Here is a 13,714-nt window from a genome sequence, read left to right on the forward strand (position 1 = left end):
GAAACGAAAGTAAAGTTCGGAGTAGGTATTAAAATCCACGGAGAAGAAATAAAAACTTTGAGGTTCGCCGATGACATTGTAATTCTGTCAGAGACAGCGAAGGACTTGTAAGAGCAGTTGAACGGAATGGACAGTGTTTTGAAAGGAGGGTATAAGATGAACATCAACGAAAGCAAAACGAGGATAATGGAATGTAGTCGAATTAAATCGGGTGATGCTGAGGGAATTAGATTAGGAAATGAGACACTTAAAGTAGTAAAGGAGTTTTGCTATTTAGGGAGCAAAATAACTGATGATGGTCAAAGTAGAGAGGATATAAAATGTAGACTGTCAATGGCAAGGAAAGCGTTTCTGAAGAAGAGAAATTAGCTAACATCGAGTATAGATTTAAGTGTCAGGAAGTCTTTTCTGAAAGTATTTGTATGGAGTGTAGCCACTTATGGAAGTGAAAAATGGGCGGTAAATAGTTTAGACAAGAAGAGAATAGAATAGAAGCTTTGGAAATGCTGAAGCTTAGATGGGTAGATCACTTAACTAATGACCAGGTATTGAATAGAACTGGGGAGAAGAGGAGTTTGTGGCACTATTTGACCAGAAGAAGGGATCGATTGGTAGGACATGTTCTGAGGCATCAAGGGATCACCAATTTAGTACTGAAGGGCAGCGTGGAGGGTAAAAATCGTAGAGGGAGACCAAGAGATGAATACAGTAAGCATATTCAGAAGGATGTAGGCTGCAGTAGGTACTGGGAGATGAAGAAGCTTGCACAGGATAGAGTAGCATGGAGAGCTGCATCAAACCAGTCTCTGGACTGAAGACCACAACAACAAACAACAGCTGTGGAAGTATAGGTGGCGGACTCCACGTACATCGGTTTTGGAGGACTAGGTTCTACATGATACTAGGACGAACCCTACTACAAGCTCCAAATCTGATGTACGCACTGTCCGCCATCTCTGCGTACAACCGTCTGTCTGAAAGGACCCATGATCACACAAACGCCCAAAACGACCCATGATCACACAAACGCCCAAAACGACTTTCTCTTGAAATGTCATGTGGTGTGGTTGGTGTCTGTGAGGGTACTTGTTTTGGTATAGCCGTACTGCATATCAACTGTCTCCATCTGCTTTGTCATACACAAACATCATCTCGGCTTGTTCCCGACATGAAACCAGACAATTCTGGTGCTTACAGTGAGCTGCGTCAATCATGCAGTCTGCAGCACGCAAGGAACACAGGGCTCCTGGCCAGAACGGTCATTCGTCAACGTCATTTACTGTGGCAACGATGCATTTCAGGACACATGTCCACAGGTCCTTTTTTCCTCCACTTCCTGTCAGGAATACGTCCCCGCAGTTTGTCGGTTTTATAAATGTTCGCCCTATACTTAATAGCTAATATGCATTTGTCCCGGTTTTTTGGGAGAGAATCATGGCGAACCTAGCCTTGTAACATGTCTTTTCACGTTTGGAAAAACATTAAATTTCCGAAGCAATTTTTATAATTTCAGAGGAAGACAGCAGAATGCAATTATTTAAAAATGAAATAAGAAAATATATTTAACTTTTATTATATAACCAGCTAGTAACGAAAGTGTGAAAACTGCTTGAAGGTGCAACACACTGTCCTACACATTAGGCTGATCAACGTCTTTCTAGGAAGCTAACACAATGATGAAAGGAAATCCATTGTGTTTCGAAATGTAGCCACAAGGCACGAGTCGTGCGGTGGCTGTAGGATGGCGTATAAAGTGCATGCACGAAAAAGAATATGTTACGCTTGAAAGCCCCTTAAAATTTTCTGTGAAATCTTTTTGTTTCTGTTACAGGAGATTTTGAATTTTTACTTCCACTAACACTGCACCTCCACGTACCACGAGTAGTTTGCTACAAGATTCATGCCACAGTCTAACATACACACTCGCAACACTCCTGTCCATTTTTATCACACTGCGACAGCAGCGCACCAAGTGGCCAGCGAAAAACACCTTTGAATACGATATCGGATGAGTGCGAATAGTGTTGTTTATATTGATTTGTAACATCGTTTTTGCAATGGAGAGCTTATGCAGTGCCACAAACACCGAAAACTAAAAAATAACAACACATTTGGCTTTCTTTAGTTTTCTAAGAACTCTAGGAGGTATGAAACAGTAGAAGACGTGAGTTTTTGCAGGAAGATTTAGTGTATCTATTCAAAAACACGAAATTTTGTTCACTATACTACCAGTCAAATCAGTGAATGTGGAACTCAGGAAACTTGTATGGAATTCACTCCCACATTATGTAATCTTACCAAGTAAGCCACCAAACCTGTAGCCAAAGAGAAAACGTAGCCCTGCCAAAAGTCATATTGTTGCTACATCTGAGCCACAATCATCAAGGACCTGCAACACTTTCGCTTCTAAAGCAAAATTAGTTACATTTGGGCCTCGTCGTCAAATGATGAATCCTGCCTAGTCGTCAAAGATGGGAGTCCAGGAAACCTGCTTCCTCGGATCGCTAGGCAACAATTCAAGCAAATCGTATTAATGACTTTTATTACGAAACGAAATTTACAGATACTTAACTTTGTGTTATACAGATGCGTCGAAGGCAGAGGGCGACATGTAAAATAAGCTATGTTCTCAGTTTAAACAATTCGAAATCGATCCTATACAAGTGCTGCTGGTATCTCATTTCTTTCTGATATCCCATGTTTCCCTTCAATTACCATAATTATTTAAGAGATAAAAATAATGGAAATAACTTCACAAAACAGTTTCTAAACAATAGCTGCTGGAGCACTATTATTTACTAACTGACACCGCCTATTTCCTTGCGTGTAGGTGTTTCACATATTGTAATGTAAAGTTCTCGTCACAGTCGGGTCTCATCTTGTGCTCTTGCGATGAGAAGAAATGCGCATTACGTTTCGTAGAACTTGCTATGACGTGTAGCTCTTTGGAAATGTGGGATCAATACCTTCCAGAAGAAAAAAAATTTCTTATGTTTTTCCCCCTTTTATAAATTAAACAAAGAAAATGCTTTTCACGCAATTCGTTATTTATTGTAGTCATGTTAATTAGTTTGTCTGGTTAAAAAAAGCATTTTAATCATAACTAACTCATCGTGGATCCAGAGAGAGTGAACGACAAAAGATAGCAAAGAGTTACTATTATGCATTTCACAGAAATTTTAAATCAGTAGTAGAGTTTTATAATTCTTTATCATGAATCACATATTTCCTTCCTGAGAGTTATGAAAGGGAAAATGTCTCCCTGCATTAAGTCTCACATTTAAACTGTGTATTGCTCTGAATGCCGGAAGATGAGTCGTCTAAAGAATCTAAGTCGAGTCGTCAGTCCCTTGTCCTGGACATGCTTGCTGGTGGCACAGCATCTGCAATTTCAAAAACCATAGTGGCGCCTATGGAACGAGTTAAACTGCTGTTACAAGTGCAGACCAAATTGAAGAAAATTGAAAACAAGGCCAATTACAGAGGTTAGTATTCTGGAAGGCGTAGTGAAAAGGTTTTTTTTCAGTATGTCTCCTCACTTTTTTTCTAGTTTGAATGTCAACACACACATACACAGGGAATGTGTGATGCAAATTCTTCCCGTACGAGAAATGGGCTCTGTGTGTGTGTGTATTTTTTACAACCACTCATTGTAATCAAGTTATATATAGTTCTCTCTGGGGGTTCTCAATCCAGACAATTGGTAGTTCCCTGTTAACGATATGAGGTGTTTCGAAATCTGTCTTACATGTCCACAGTGGCCCAGTTAACATCAAAGAAAGTTGTCACTTTTTCGAATACGGTACCCTAATCAGCTATTATATACGTGCCATAAATTACTGCCATATGTCTGTGTCAGTCAAAGACGTAACACCTATGTGAAAACTTGTCTTGAATCATGGCTCATAGTTAATAAAATAAATAAATTTTATTAATAGTCACAAATGCTGTTAAAACAGAATAAGCTTGTAATTGGCATGCATTATAATTTACGACAAGTGCTGAAGAATTCATGGGTATAAGACGATGGTAGAATATTTGCTTACCGCAACGACACTATATTGTATACGTGTCTTGTTGTGACTTTATTTCTTAGAAGTGGCATTTTCCTTATGGATTATATTTCACGTGCCTTCGTATAGAAATAATAACACCTGTTTTTGTTTGTTGTTGTTGTTGTGGTCTTCAGTCTTGAGACTTGTTTGATGCAGCTTTCCATGCTACTCTATCCTGTGCAAGCTTCTTCATCTCCCAGTACCTACTGCAACCTACATCCTTCTGAATCTGCTTAATGTAGTCATCTCTTGGTCTCCCTCTAAGATTTTTACCCTCAACGCTGCCCTCCAATACTAAATTGGTGATCCCTTGATGCCTCGGAACATGTCCTACCAACCGATCCCTTCTTCTGGTCAAGTTGTGTCACAAACTTCTCTTCTCCCGAATCCTATTCAATACTTCCTCATTAGTTATGTGATCCACCAATCTAATCTTCAGCATTCTTCTGTAGCACCACATTTCCAAAGCTTCTATTCTCTTCTTGTCTAAACTATTTATCGTCCATGTTTCACTTCCATAGGTGGCTACACTCCATACAAAAACTTTCAGAAACGACTTCCTAACACTTAAATCTATATTCGATGTTAACAAATTTATCTTCTTCAGAAACGCTTGCCTTGCTATTGCCAGTCTACATTTTATATCCTCTCTACTTCGACCATCATCAGTTATTTTGCTCCCCAAATAGCAAAACTCCTTTACCACTTCAAGTGTCTTATTTCCTAATCTAATTCCCTCATTCCATTATCCTCGTTTTGCTTTTGTTGATGTTCATCTTATATCCTCTATTCAAGACACTATCTATTCCGTTCAACTGCTCTTCCAAGTCCTTTGCTATCTCTGACAAAAATTACGATGTCATCGGCGAACCTCAAAGTTTTTATTTCTTCTCCATGGATTTTAATACCTACTCCGAATTTTTCTTTTGTTTCCTTCACTGCTTGCTCAATATACAGATTGATTAACATCGAGGAAAGACTACAACCCTGTCTCACTCCCTACCCAAACACTGCTTCCCTTTCATATCCCTCGACTCTTATAACTGCCATCTGGTTTCTGTACAAATTGTAAATAGCCTTTCGCTCCCTGTATTTTACCCCTGCCACCTTCAGAATTTGAAAGAGAGTATTCCAGTCAACATTGTCAAAAGCTTTCGCTGTGTCTACAAATGCTAGAAATGTAGGTTTGCCCTTCCTTAATCTAGCTTCTAAGGTAAGTCGTAGGGTCAGTATTGCCTCACGTGTTCCAATATTTCTACGGAATCCAAACTGATCTTTCCCAAGGTCGGCTTCTACTAGTTTTTCCATTCGTCTTTAAAGAATTCGCGTTAGTATTTTGCAGCTGTGACTTATTAAACTGATAGTTTGGTAATTTTCACATATGTCAACACCTGCTTTCTTTGTGATTGGAATTATTATATTCTTCTTGAAGTCTGAGGGATTTTGCCTGCCTCATACATCTTGCTCACCAGATGGTAGAGTTTTGTCAGATCTGGCTCTCCCAAGGCTGTCAGTAGTTCTAATGGAATGTTGTCTACTCCAGGGGCCTTGTTTGGACTCAGGTCTTTCAGTCCTATGTCAAACTCTTCACGCAGTATCATATCTCCCATTTCATCTTCATCTACATCCTCTTCCATTTCCATATTATTGTCTTCAAGTACATCGCCCTTGTATAGACCTTCTATATAGTCCTTCCACCTCTCTGCTTTCTCTTCTTTGCTTAGCACTGGTTTTCCATCTGAGCTCTTGATATTCATGCAAGTGGTTCTTCTTTCTCCAAAGGTCTCTTTAATTTTCCTGTAGGCAGTATCTATCTTACCCCTGGTGAGATAAGACTCTACATCCTTACATTTGTCCTCTAGCCATCCCTGTTTAGCCATTTTGCACTTCCTGTCGATCTCATTTTTGAGACGTCTGTATTCCTTTTTGCCTGTTTCATTTATTGCATGTTTGTATTTTCTCCTTTCATCAATTAAATTCAATATTTCTTCTGTTACCCAAGGATTTCTACTAGCCCTCGTCTTTTTAACTACTTGATCCTCTGCTGCATTCACTACTTCATCCCTCAAAGCTATCTATTCTTCTTCTACTGTTTTTCTTTCCCCCATTCCTGTCAATTGCTCCCTTATGCTTTCCCTGAAACTCTGTACAACCTCTGGTTCTTTCAGTTTATCCAGGTCCCATCTCCTTAAATTCCCACCTTTCTTCAGTTTTAATCTACAGGTCATAACCAATAGATTGTGGTCAGAGTCCACATCTGCCACTGGAAATGTCCTACAATTTAAAACCTGGTTCCTAAATCTCTGTCTTACCATTATATAATCTATCTGAAACCTGTCAGTATCTCCAGGCTTCTTCCATTTATACAGCCTTCTTTTATGATTCTTGAACCAAGTGTTAGCTATGATTAAGTTGTGCTCTGTGCAAAATTCTACCAGGCGGCTTCCTCTTTCATTTCCTCCCCCCAATCCATATTCACCTACTATGTTTCCTTCTCTCCCTTTTCCTACTACCGAATTCCAGTCACCCCTGACTATTAAATTTTCGTTACCCTTCACTACCTGAATAATTTCTTTTATTTGATCATACATTTCTTCAATTTCTTCGTCATCTGCAGAGCTAGTTGGCATATAAACTTGTACTACTTTAGTAGGTGTGGGCTTCGTATCTATCTTGTCCCAAATAATGCGTTCACTGTTTTGTTTGTAGTAGCTTACCCGCATTCATATTTTCCTATTCATTATTAAACCTACTCCTGCATTAACCCTATTTGATTTTGTGTTTATAACCCTGTAGTCACCTGACCAGAAGTCTTGTCCCTCTTGCCACCGAACTTCACTAATTCCCACTATATCGCCCGCCCGGAGATCCGAATAGGGGTCTATTTTATCTCCGGAATATTTTACCCGAGAGGACGCCATCATCATTTAATCATATAGTGAAGCTGCATGCCCTCGGGAAAAATTACGGCCTTAGTTTCCCCTTGCTTTCAGCCGTTCGCAGTACCAGCACAGCAAGGCCGTTTTGGTTATTGTTACAAGACCAGATCAGTCAATCATCCAGACTGTTGCCCGTGCAACTACTGAAAAGGCTGCTGCCCCTCTTCAGGAACCACACGTTTGTCTGGCCTGTCAACAGATACCCCTCCGTTGTGGTTGCACCTACGGTATGACTATCTGTATCGCTGAGGCACGCAAGCCTCCCCACCAACGGCAAGGTCCAAGGTTCATGGGGGGGGGGGGGGGGGGGGGTTGTTTATCTGTGCCAAACTTCGTAATGAAGGAAATATGGTTGTGTATAAAAGAACAAGAAGTTTTTATGTGAGAAGTGGATCTGTTTATGTAACCTTCTTTTTTCATTTATTGTTGTTGGAAATGATCTTGTGAGATTATCGCTAAGTTCCTAGGAACGGTTTTAGGTACAGTAGGACAACACAGACCTGATTAATCAACGTAAAAGTTCCAGACTTATTGACTGTTCTCTAGTTCATATAAAATGCTAACGATATTCTGCGCATGGAAGCTCGAGCATCGTAGGCGTTTCTCAAGAGCCAAATTCCAATTTCAGCTCTGAGATAGCAATTTCGTCAAATCGAATGAATTCTTCACTGTGTTCAATGTGAAGTAGAAACTTGGTGATCGTCTGTTGTGGAATGGTATCGAGCATTTTCGAATTTTAAAAAGTGACTTTGCTTACCGAGATTTTGCCTTTTACATCTTCCTCTGAATCTGAATGGAAGTGTTTAGTACCTTTTAAATTCCGCTGTCCTAAATACACGGCGAGTATTCAAAAACTAAAATGATTAAGTTGGCAGTTCACCGCGTAATATGGAGGTAACTTTTTATCGCAGTTTTTTCAGTTAATGAACTTTGATGTGAAAATCACCATCGGTATGTTTTGCTGTTTACAACTGTATACCTTTTTGAGTATAGGAATATCACCACGTGCAGAAAATATATAAGTGCAAGATCCTCTAGCTAAACAACTCTAACGTCAAGGTATATAGGGACTATTTTTAGAACAAAGCAGACCTTTCAAGAAGAATTTTTATTATTTTTGTATCTCTCTGATAAGAAAGGAGCGGATGATCACTACTGTCAGTGATCATGACGTTATGTGAATCATTCTCCAAACCTCGAAAATTCAAAAATGGCAAAGGATTTGTTATATTTCTCATTCACAGTGATAAAGTGGGTAAATGTACGGAAAATTCAGCAGCATGTCACACTTAATTTAAAGCACACATCATCTCGATAATTGTACAGCTGTTTGCACTTACGTTCCGAGAGCTCAGCACTGTAAATGTTTTCTTGAAAATTTTCGAGAATTCGCGAGAACAAATATCGTTCCCATCAACTTTCGTTAGTTTAAAAACAACAGCGCTTGATCATCTTCTGATAGCAGTCGACAATTAGTCAAGTTTTCGTAAAGAAACAACGCTTAGGCTATATCCATAATGTTCTTTCCAAATTGTTATATTCTATATGCATTAAATATAAGATTTTTAACAATCTGTATTTACTCCAGAAATTATTGCCAAAAGTGAATTATTGAAAAAATGTTTTGGATATTGTCATCTAAAAATATTTTTTGTCCGCAGCTCCTGGTCTTGCGTTAGCGTTCTCGCTTCCCGCGCACGGGGTCCCGGGTTCGATTCTCGGCGGGGGTCAGGGATTTTCTCTGCCTCGTGATGACTGGGTGTTGTGTGTTCTTTATCATCATTGACGCGCAAGTCGCCGAAGTGGTGAACTAAAAAGGACTTTCAATACGGCGGCCGAACTTGCCCGCATGGGGCCTCCCGGCCAACAATGCCATAGGATCATTTTATTTCATTTCGTGTATTATCTCCCTATGCATCATGAATTTACAATTGAGGACTTTGTGAGTCACAGACAAATTTTCTATTCTGTACACTAAACACTTCACCAGAGTTAGGTATATAACATCTACCTGACATCAGTATACTTTAAGAATTTTCGGAAATATCAAATTCCTGGTTAGAGAAGACAAAGTTAATATTGACTACTGAAAACAGCTCGATTTTCTCCGTTCCGTTGACGAACGTATGTTGGGTAACCACCTGAAAAATCTTCATAACAGTTAACTAACTTCCTTTCCACCTAAAAGCAGCTTTATTTATTCTTCTTTCCAGCATCAATAAAATGATTAACTGTAACAAGAAAAGCAATTTCTAAAGTTTCAGCATCTCAGCTTCAATTAGATAGAGAAAATTAAGCCATTTTCGCCTCACTATGTTTGTGAATTTTTTTCGTAACTGAGTAAAGCCGAAGAAAATTTTGGTGAGCATGGACATCGCTGCTATAAAGAAACGGTAAATAAATTATATAATGGAATGAAAAGAAGTACCTCAAATCCAGTTACGATTGAAACTCATAACGTAGCATCCAATGCAGTGTACAATGGGATTTTTGACTGCTATTTTGTTTTGTTTTCGCTGTCCACAATTTTTACTTCGTTTAACGTTTTACCTACACGTGTCACATCTGCCTTCGTACCCAAAAGCAGTCGACACACTAAACACAGAGCACAGTGCTGTTAACTAATAACTTTAACCTAGGATGAAACAAACGTAAAGCTGTCAGTGATGGCCGAGTACCTTCTGTTTTTTATCGATGTAATAAATCTCTATCAGTCATTGCGTTAGAGTCTTCAAGGAGTGCACGATTCTGACCAGATAAATTGGAGAACCTATCCTGCAGAAGCGTAGACTGTAAAACCCGGTCCCTGGTGATGGCGGCGGTGCGTCATGGCATGGATTCACAAGACATCGAAAGCATGTAAGCAGCTATCCTAATCCATGACCGCTCAGCCAACACACGCAAATCAAGGAGTTTGATCGAAGTTGAGAACCGAGTGAGATGGCGCAGTGATTAAAAACACCGGATACCGGTTCAAATGCCCGGGCGCCCATGCTGATTGTTCTCCGCCGTTTTCTTAAATCTATTCAGACTCTAGTCAGAATGGTTACCTTCAAAAGGACATATCCCATTTCCTTACATATCTTTAGCCTTTCCAAAATTGTTTCCTCTCCCTTTTGGCATTGTTGTCAACCTTTCGTGAGACCACAAATCACGATCTCTGGCCACACAAATGTGCTCAGCGCGTCAGGTCACCTGGAGGGTGCTTCGCGTTTGTGAAAGAACTTGCGAGCATCATACTCGTTATACATTCCGAAAAGTAACAGTAAGATTTCAGAATTTTAAATAAGTATCTGTTTATAATAAAGACGGATTCCACGTTGAATTCGGTAAGTTAGTTCTAGCATCGGAAAAAGGAGACGTGGGCATAATACAGGTAACAGGACCATTTATTGGCAGCAGCATTCATTTATCACAGAGCTCTTGACATTTCAATTCAATTCATGGCATGCAATTCAATTCAATGAATGTAGCGACATTATGACGTGTATCGAAGAAGATGGAATCCTTGTATCGATTTTTATGATCGTCCGAGGCGCTGGACTACTGAAGGTACCGTTAGATGTCTCTGGTCTCACAACCACGTATTCCTAAACTGCGGTAGCCATTGTAGCAGATAGATTAATGCAACAGTTCATTGTGTCTTCAATTTGTTTATTCATTTCAATTCTGGAAGCTATTTCTACTTTTTTCTGTGAAAGAACTTGCGAGCATCATTCTCGTTATGCATTCCGAAAAGTAACAGTAAGTTTTCAGAGTTTTAAATAAGTATCTTTATTAAAGACGGATTCCACGTTGAATACGGTAAGTTAGTTCTAGGATCGGAAGAAGGAGACGTGGGCATAATACAGGTAACAAGACCATTTCAATGGCAGCAGCATTCATTTATCACAGCGCTCTTGACATTTATATCCTTAATCATCCTTAATCTGCATACCACTGTGAAATACATGGTAGATGATTTTTCCCATTGTATCGCGTAATAGTGTTACTAGTGGTCAGCTTTAGTTAGTGCAGCGTGACAGGGCGGGACTTCACTGATTGTTTGGACAACAATGAACTCCTGTAATCTCGTTATGCTTATTTATGGATTGTTGAATACCTGTTCTTTCATTCCTGTGCTAGTAGTTGTAGGCCTGAGTCCACTATTGGGAACAATTGGTAGCTGAAACATTTTTTCTACAGCCTGAATCTCATCACTCCCATTATTTACTCTAGGTATAGCATTTAAAAAGTTTTATCATTCAGATTCGAAAACTGTTAATAGTTCCTTAATAAACCAACAATCACAAGCCATTTATTTAAGTTTCTGCAACACTATTTGTATCGCTGAGACACGTGCTATATTTACAGCGTTGGTCGTGTCATACGTGAGCGACGGAAGCGAGCGACAGCTTCAGGCGACAAAACATAATCCATGGAGGTAGAATAAGGGGAGATGGCGCTACCGACTTAAGCTGTAAGTTGTATTGAAGTTAGTGGGCGGGGCCTGCCGCCATCTTGGATCCCCCAAAACATTAGCACACGAGTGTTTACAATTGCTTCTTGTTCGTTATTTCTGTCTTGTGCACGCGATATTTATTTTATATAGTAAATGTTACACTGTTTTAGTGAACAACACAGCATAAGGAACGCAACTTCAAACGTTTTTCTGGTCTTAAATGCGTACTCGATACAGTAATACGACACGAAAATATGACGCTTCTTGCCTCTAAATACAATAATTCCTTTTTGTTTATACACTTCGAATAAGAGAGATGAGAAGTATGTGCTATGAAAAGCGTGCTTTCTTAATCCATTTATATTCACTTTCATTGTGTTTGTGTCGATAATTGATAAAGCAGAACTCCAAAAGCAATGATTGATAGTTTAAAGGCACCTATTTGTATTAGTTGCATTTTCAAGTCAAATGGAAATTTTAAATGTTCAAGTTTGCAAGAAAGTTATCTTATTTCCTTTGGTGTCCCATAGATGTATGGAGGGATGGTATGAACACGACAGCTGTCATGTCAACGAAGTGAAAGATTCGTTAAATTACGAAGGAAAAGAACAGAATTGAAGATTGTCAGGCTCATTGTAGTTTACACATCTGCTTTGTTCATAAATTGTAACTAGCAAGTGACATTCAGTGTGGCAAATAAGAGCAATTTACAGGGTAACACGACAACACAGTGATTAATGTAATGATCTAAAAAGTCTGACTTGGATGGTGAACTTTGCTTTAACAAATATGTAACCAAACTTATAATTTAACCACTGTAACATGTAACCTATAGCTTGACATCCTTAAATGATAAAGGTCAGAATTTATATTCGTTAATCGTCATACTTACTGTGCTGCACGAAACTGAGTACACAGCTGCACGAAACTTTTAAGAATTTGCAGAGGTAAAAGCATGATGTGTACGTATAGTTCATTTAAGGTCATATATTATTGCGTATGAAATGTAACCAATATATCTAACTTGTACTTAAAATTGAGATCGGAATGATATCTCTTTTCATTCTTGAGGTATTGGTTGTTACACTATATCTACATGACTACTCTGCAATTCACATTTAAGTGCTTGGCAGAGGGTTCATCGAACCACAATCATACTATCTCTCTACTATTCCACTCCCGAACAGCGAGCGGGAAAAACGAACACCTAAACCTTTCTGTTCGAGCTCTGATTTCTCTTATTTTATTTTGATGATCATTCCTACCTATGTAGGTTGGGCTCAACAAAATATTTTCGCATTCGGAAGAGAAAGTTGGTGACTGAAATTTCGTAAAAAGGTCTCGCCGCGACGAAAAACGTCTATGCTGTAATGACTTCCATCCCAACTCGTGTATCATATCTGCCACACTCTCTCCCCTATAACGCGATAATACAAAACGAGCTGCCCTTTTTTGCACCCTTTTGATGTCCTCCGTCAATCCCACCTGGTAAGGATCCCACACCGCGCAGCAATATTCTAACAGAGGACGAACGAGTGTAGTGTAAGCTGTCTCTTTAGTGGACTTGTTGCATCTTCTAAGTGTCCTGCCAATGAAACGCAACCTTTGGCTCGCCTTCCCGACAATATTATCTATGTGGTCCTTCCAACTGAAGTTGTTCGTAATTTTAACACCCAGGTACTTAGTTGAATTGACAGCCTTGAGAATTGTACTATTTATCGAGTAATCGAATTCCAACGGATTTCTTTTGGAACTCATGTGGATCATCTCACACTTTTCGTTATTTAGCGTCAACTGCCACCTGACACACCATACAGCAATCTTTTCTAAATCGCTTTGCAACTGATACTGCTCTTCGGATGACCTTACTAGACGGTAAATTACAGCATCATCTGCGAACAGTCTAAGAGAACTGCTCAGATTGTCACCCAGGTCATTTATATAGATCAGGAACAGCAGAGGTCCCAGGACGCTTCCCTGGGGAACACCTGATATCACTTCAGTTTTACTCGATGATTTGCCGTCTATTACTACGAACTGCGACCTTCCTGACAGGAAATCACGAATCCAGTCGCACAACTGAGACGATACCCCATAGCTCCGCAGCTTGATTAGAAGTCGCTTGTGAGGAACGGTGTCAAAAGCTTTCCGGAAATCTAGAAATACGGAATCAACTTGAGATCCCCTGTCGATAGCGGCCATTACTTCGTGCGAATAAAGAGCTAGCTGCGTTGCACAAGAGCGATGTTTTCTGAAGCCATGCTGATTACTTGTCAATA

General features: G+C 39.5%; 1 protein-coding gene across 3 annotated transcripts in view; it reads left to right on the forward strand.

Moving 5' to 3' along the window:
• The first annotated feature begins 3,122 nt into the window (after positions 1-3,122).
• Positions 3,123-13,714, forward strand: part of LOC126267429 (ADP/ATP translocase 3-like) — a 60,542-nt gene continuing 49,950 nt past the window's right edge. For 2 of the 3 annotated variants that reach the window (XM_049972680.1, XM_049972682.1), the window contains exon 1: positions 3,147-3,485. In XM_049972680.1, the coding sequence (XP_049828637.1) occupies positions 3,302-3,485 (184 nt within the window). In that variant the 5' untranslated portion in view covers positions 3,147-3,301. Of the gene's footprint in view, positions 3,486-13,714 lie in introns of all 3 variants that reach the window. The other variant, XM_049972681.1, reaches the window with a different exon arrangement.

Source organism: Schistocerca gregaria, chromosome 4 (genome assembly GCF_023897955.1).
Source record: "Schistocerca gregaria isolate iqSchGreg1 chromosome 4, iqSchGreg1.2, whole genome shotgun sequence".
NCBI lineage: Eukaryota > Metazoa > Arthropoda > Insecta > Orthoptera > Acrididae > Schistocerca > Schistocerca gregaria.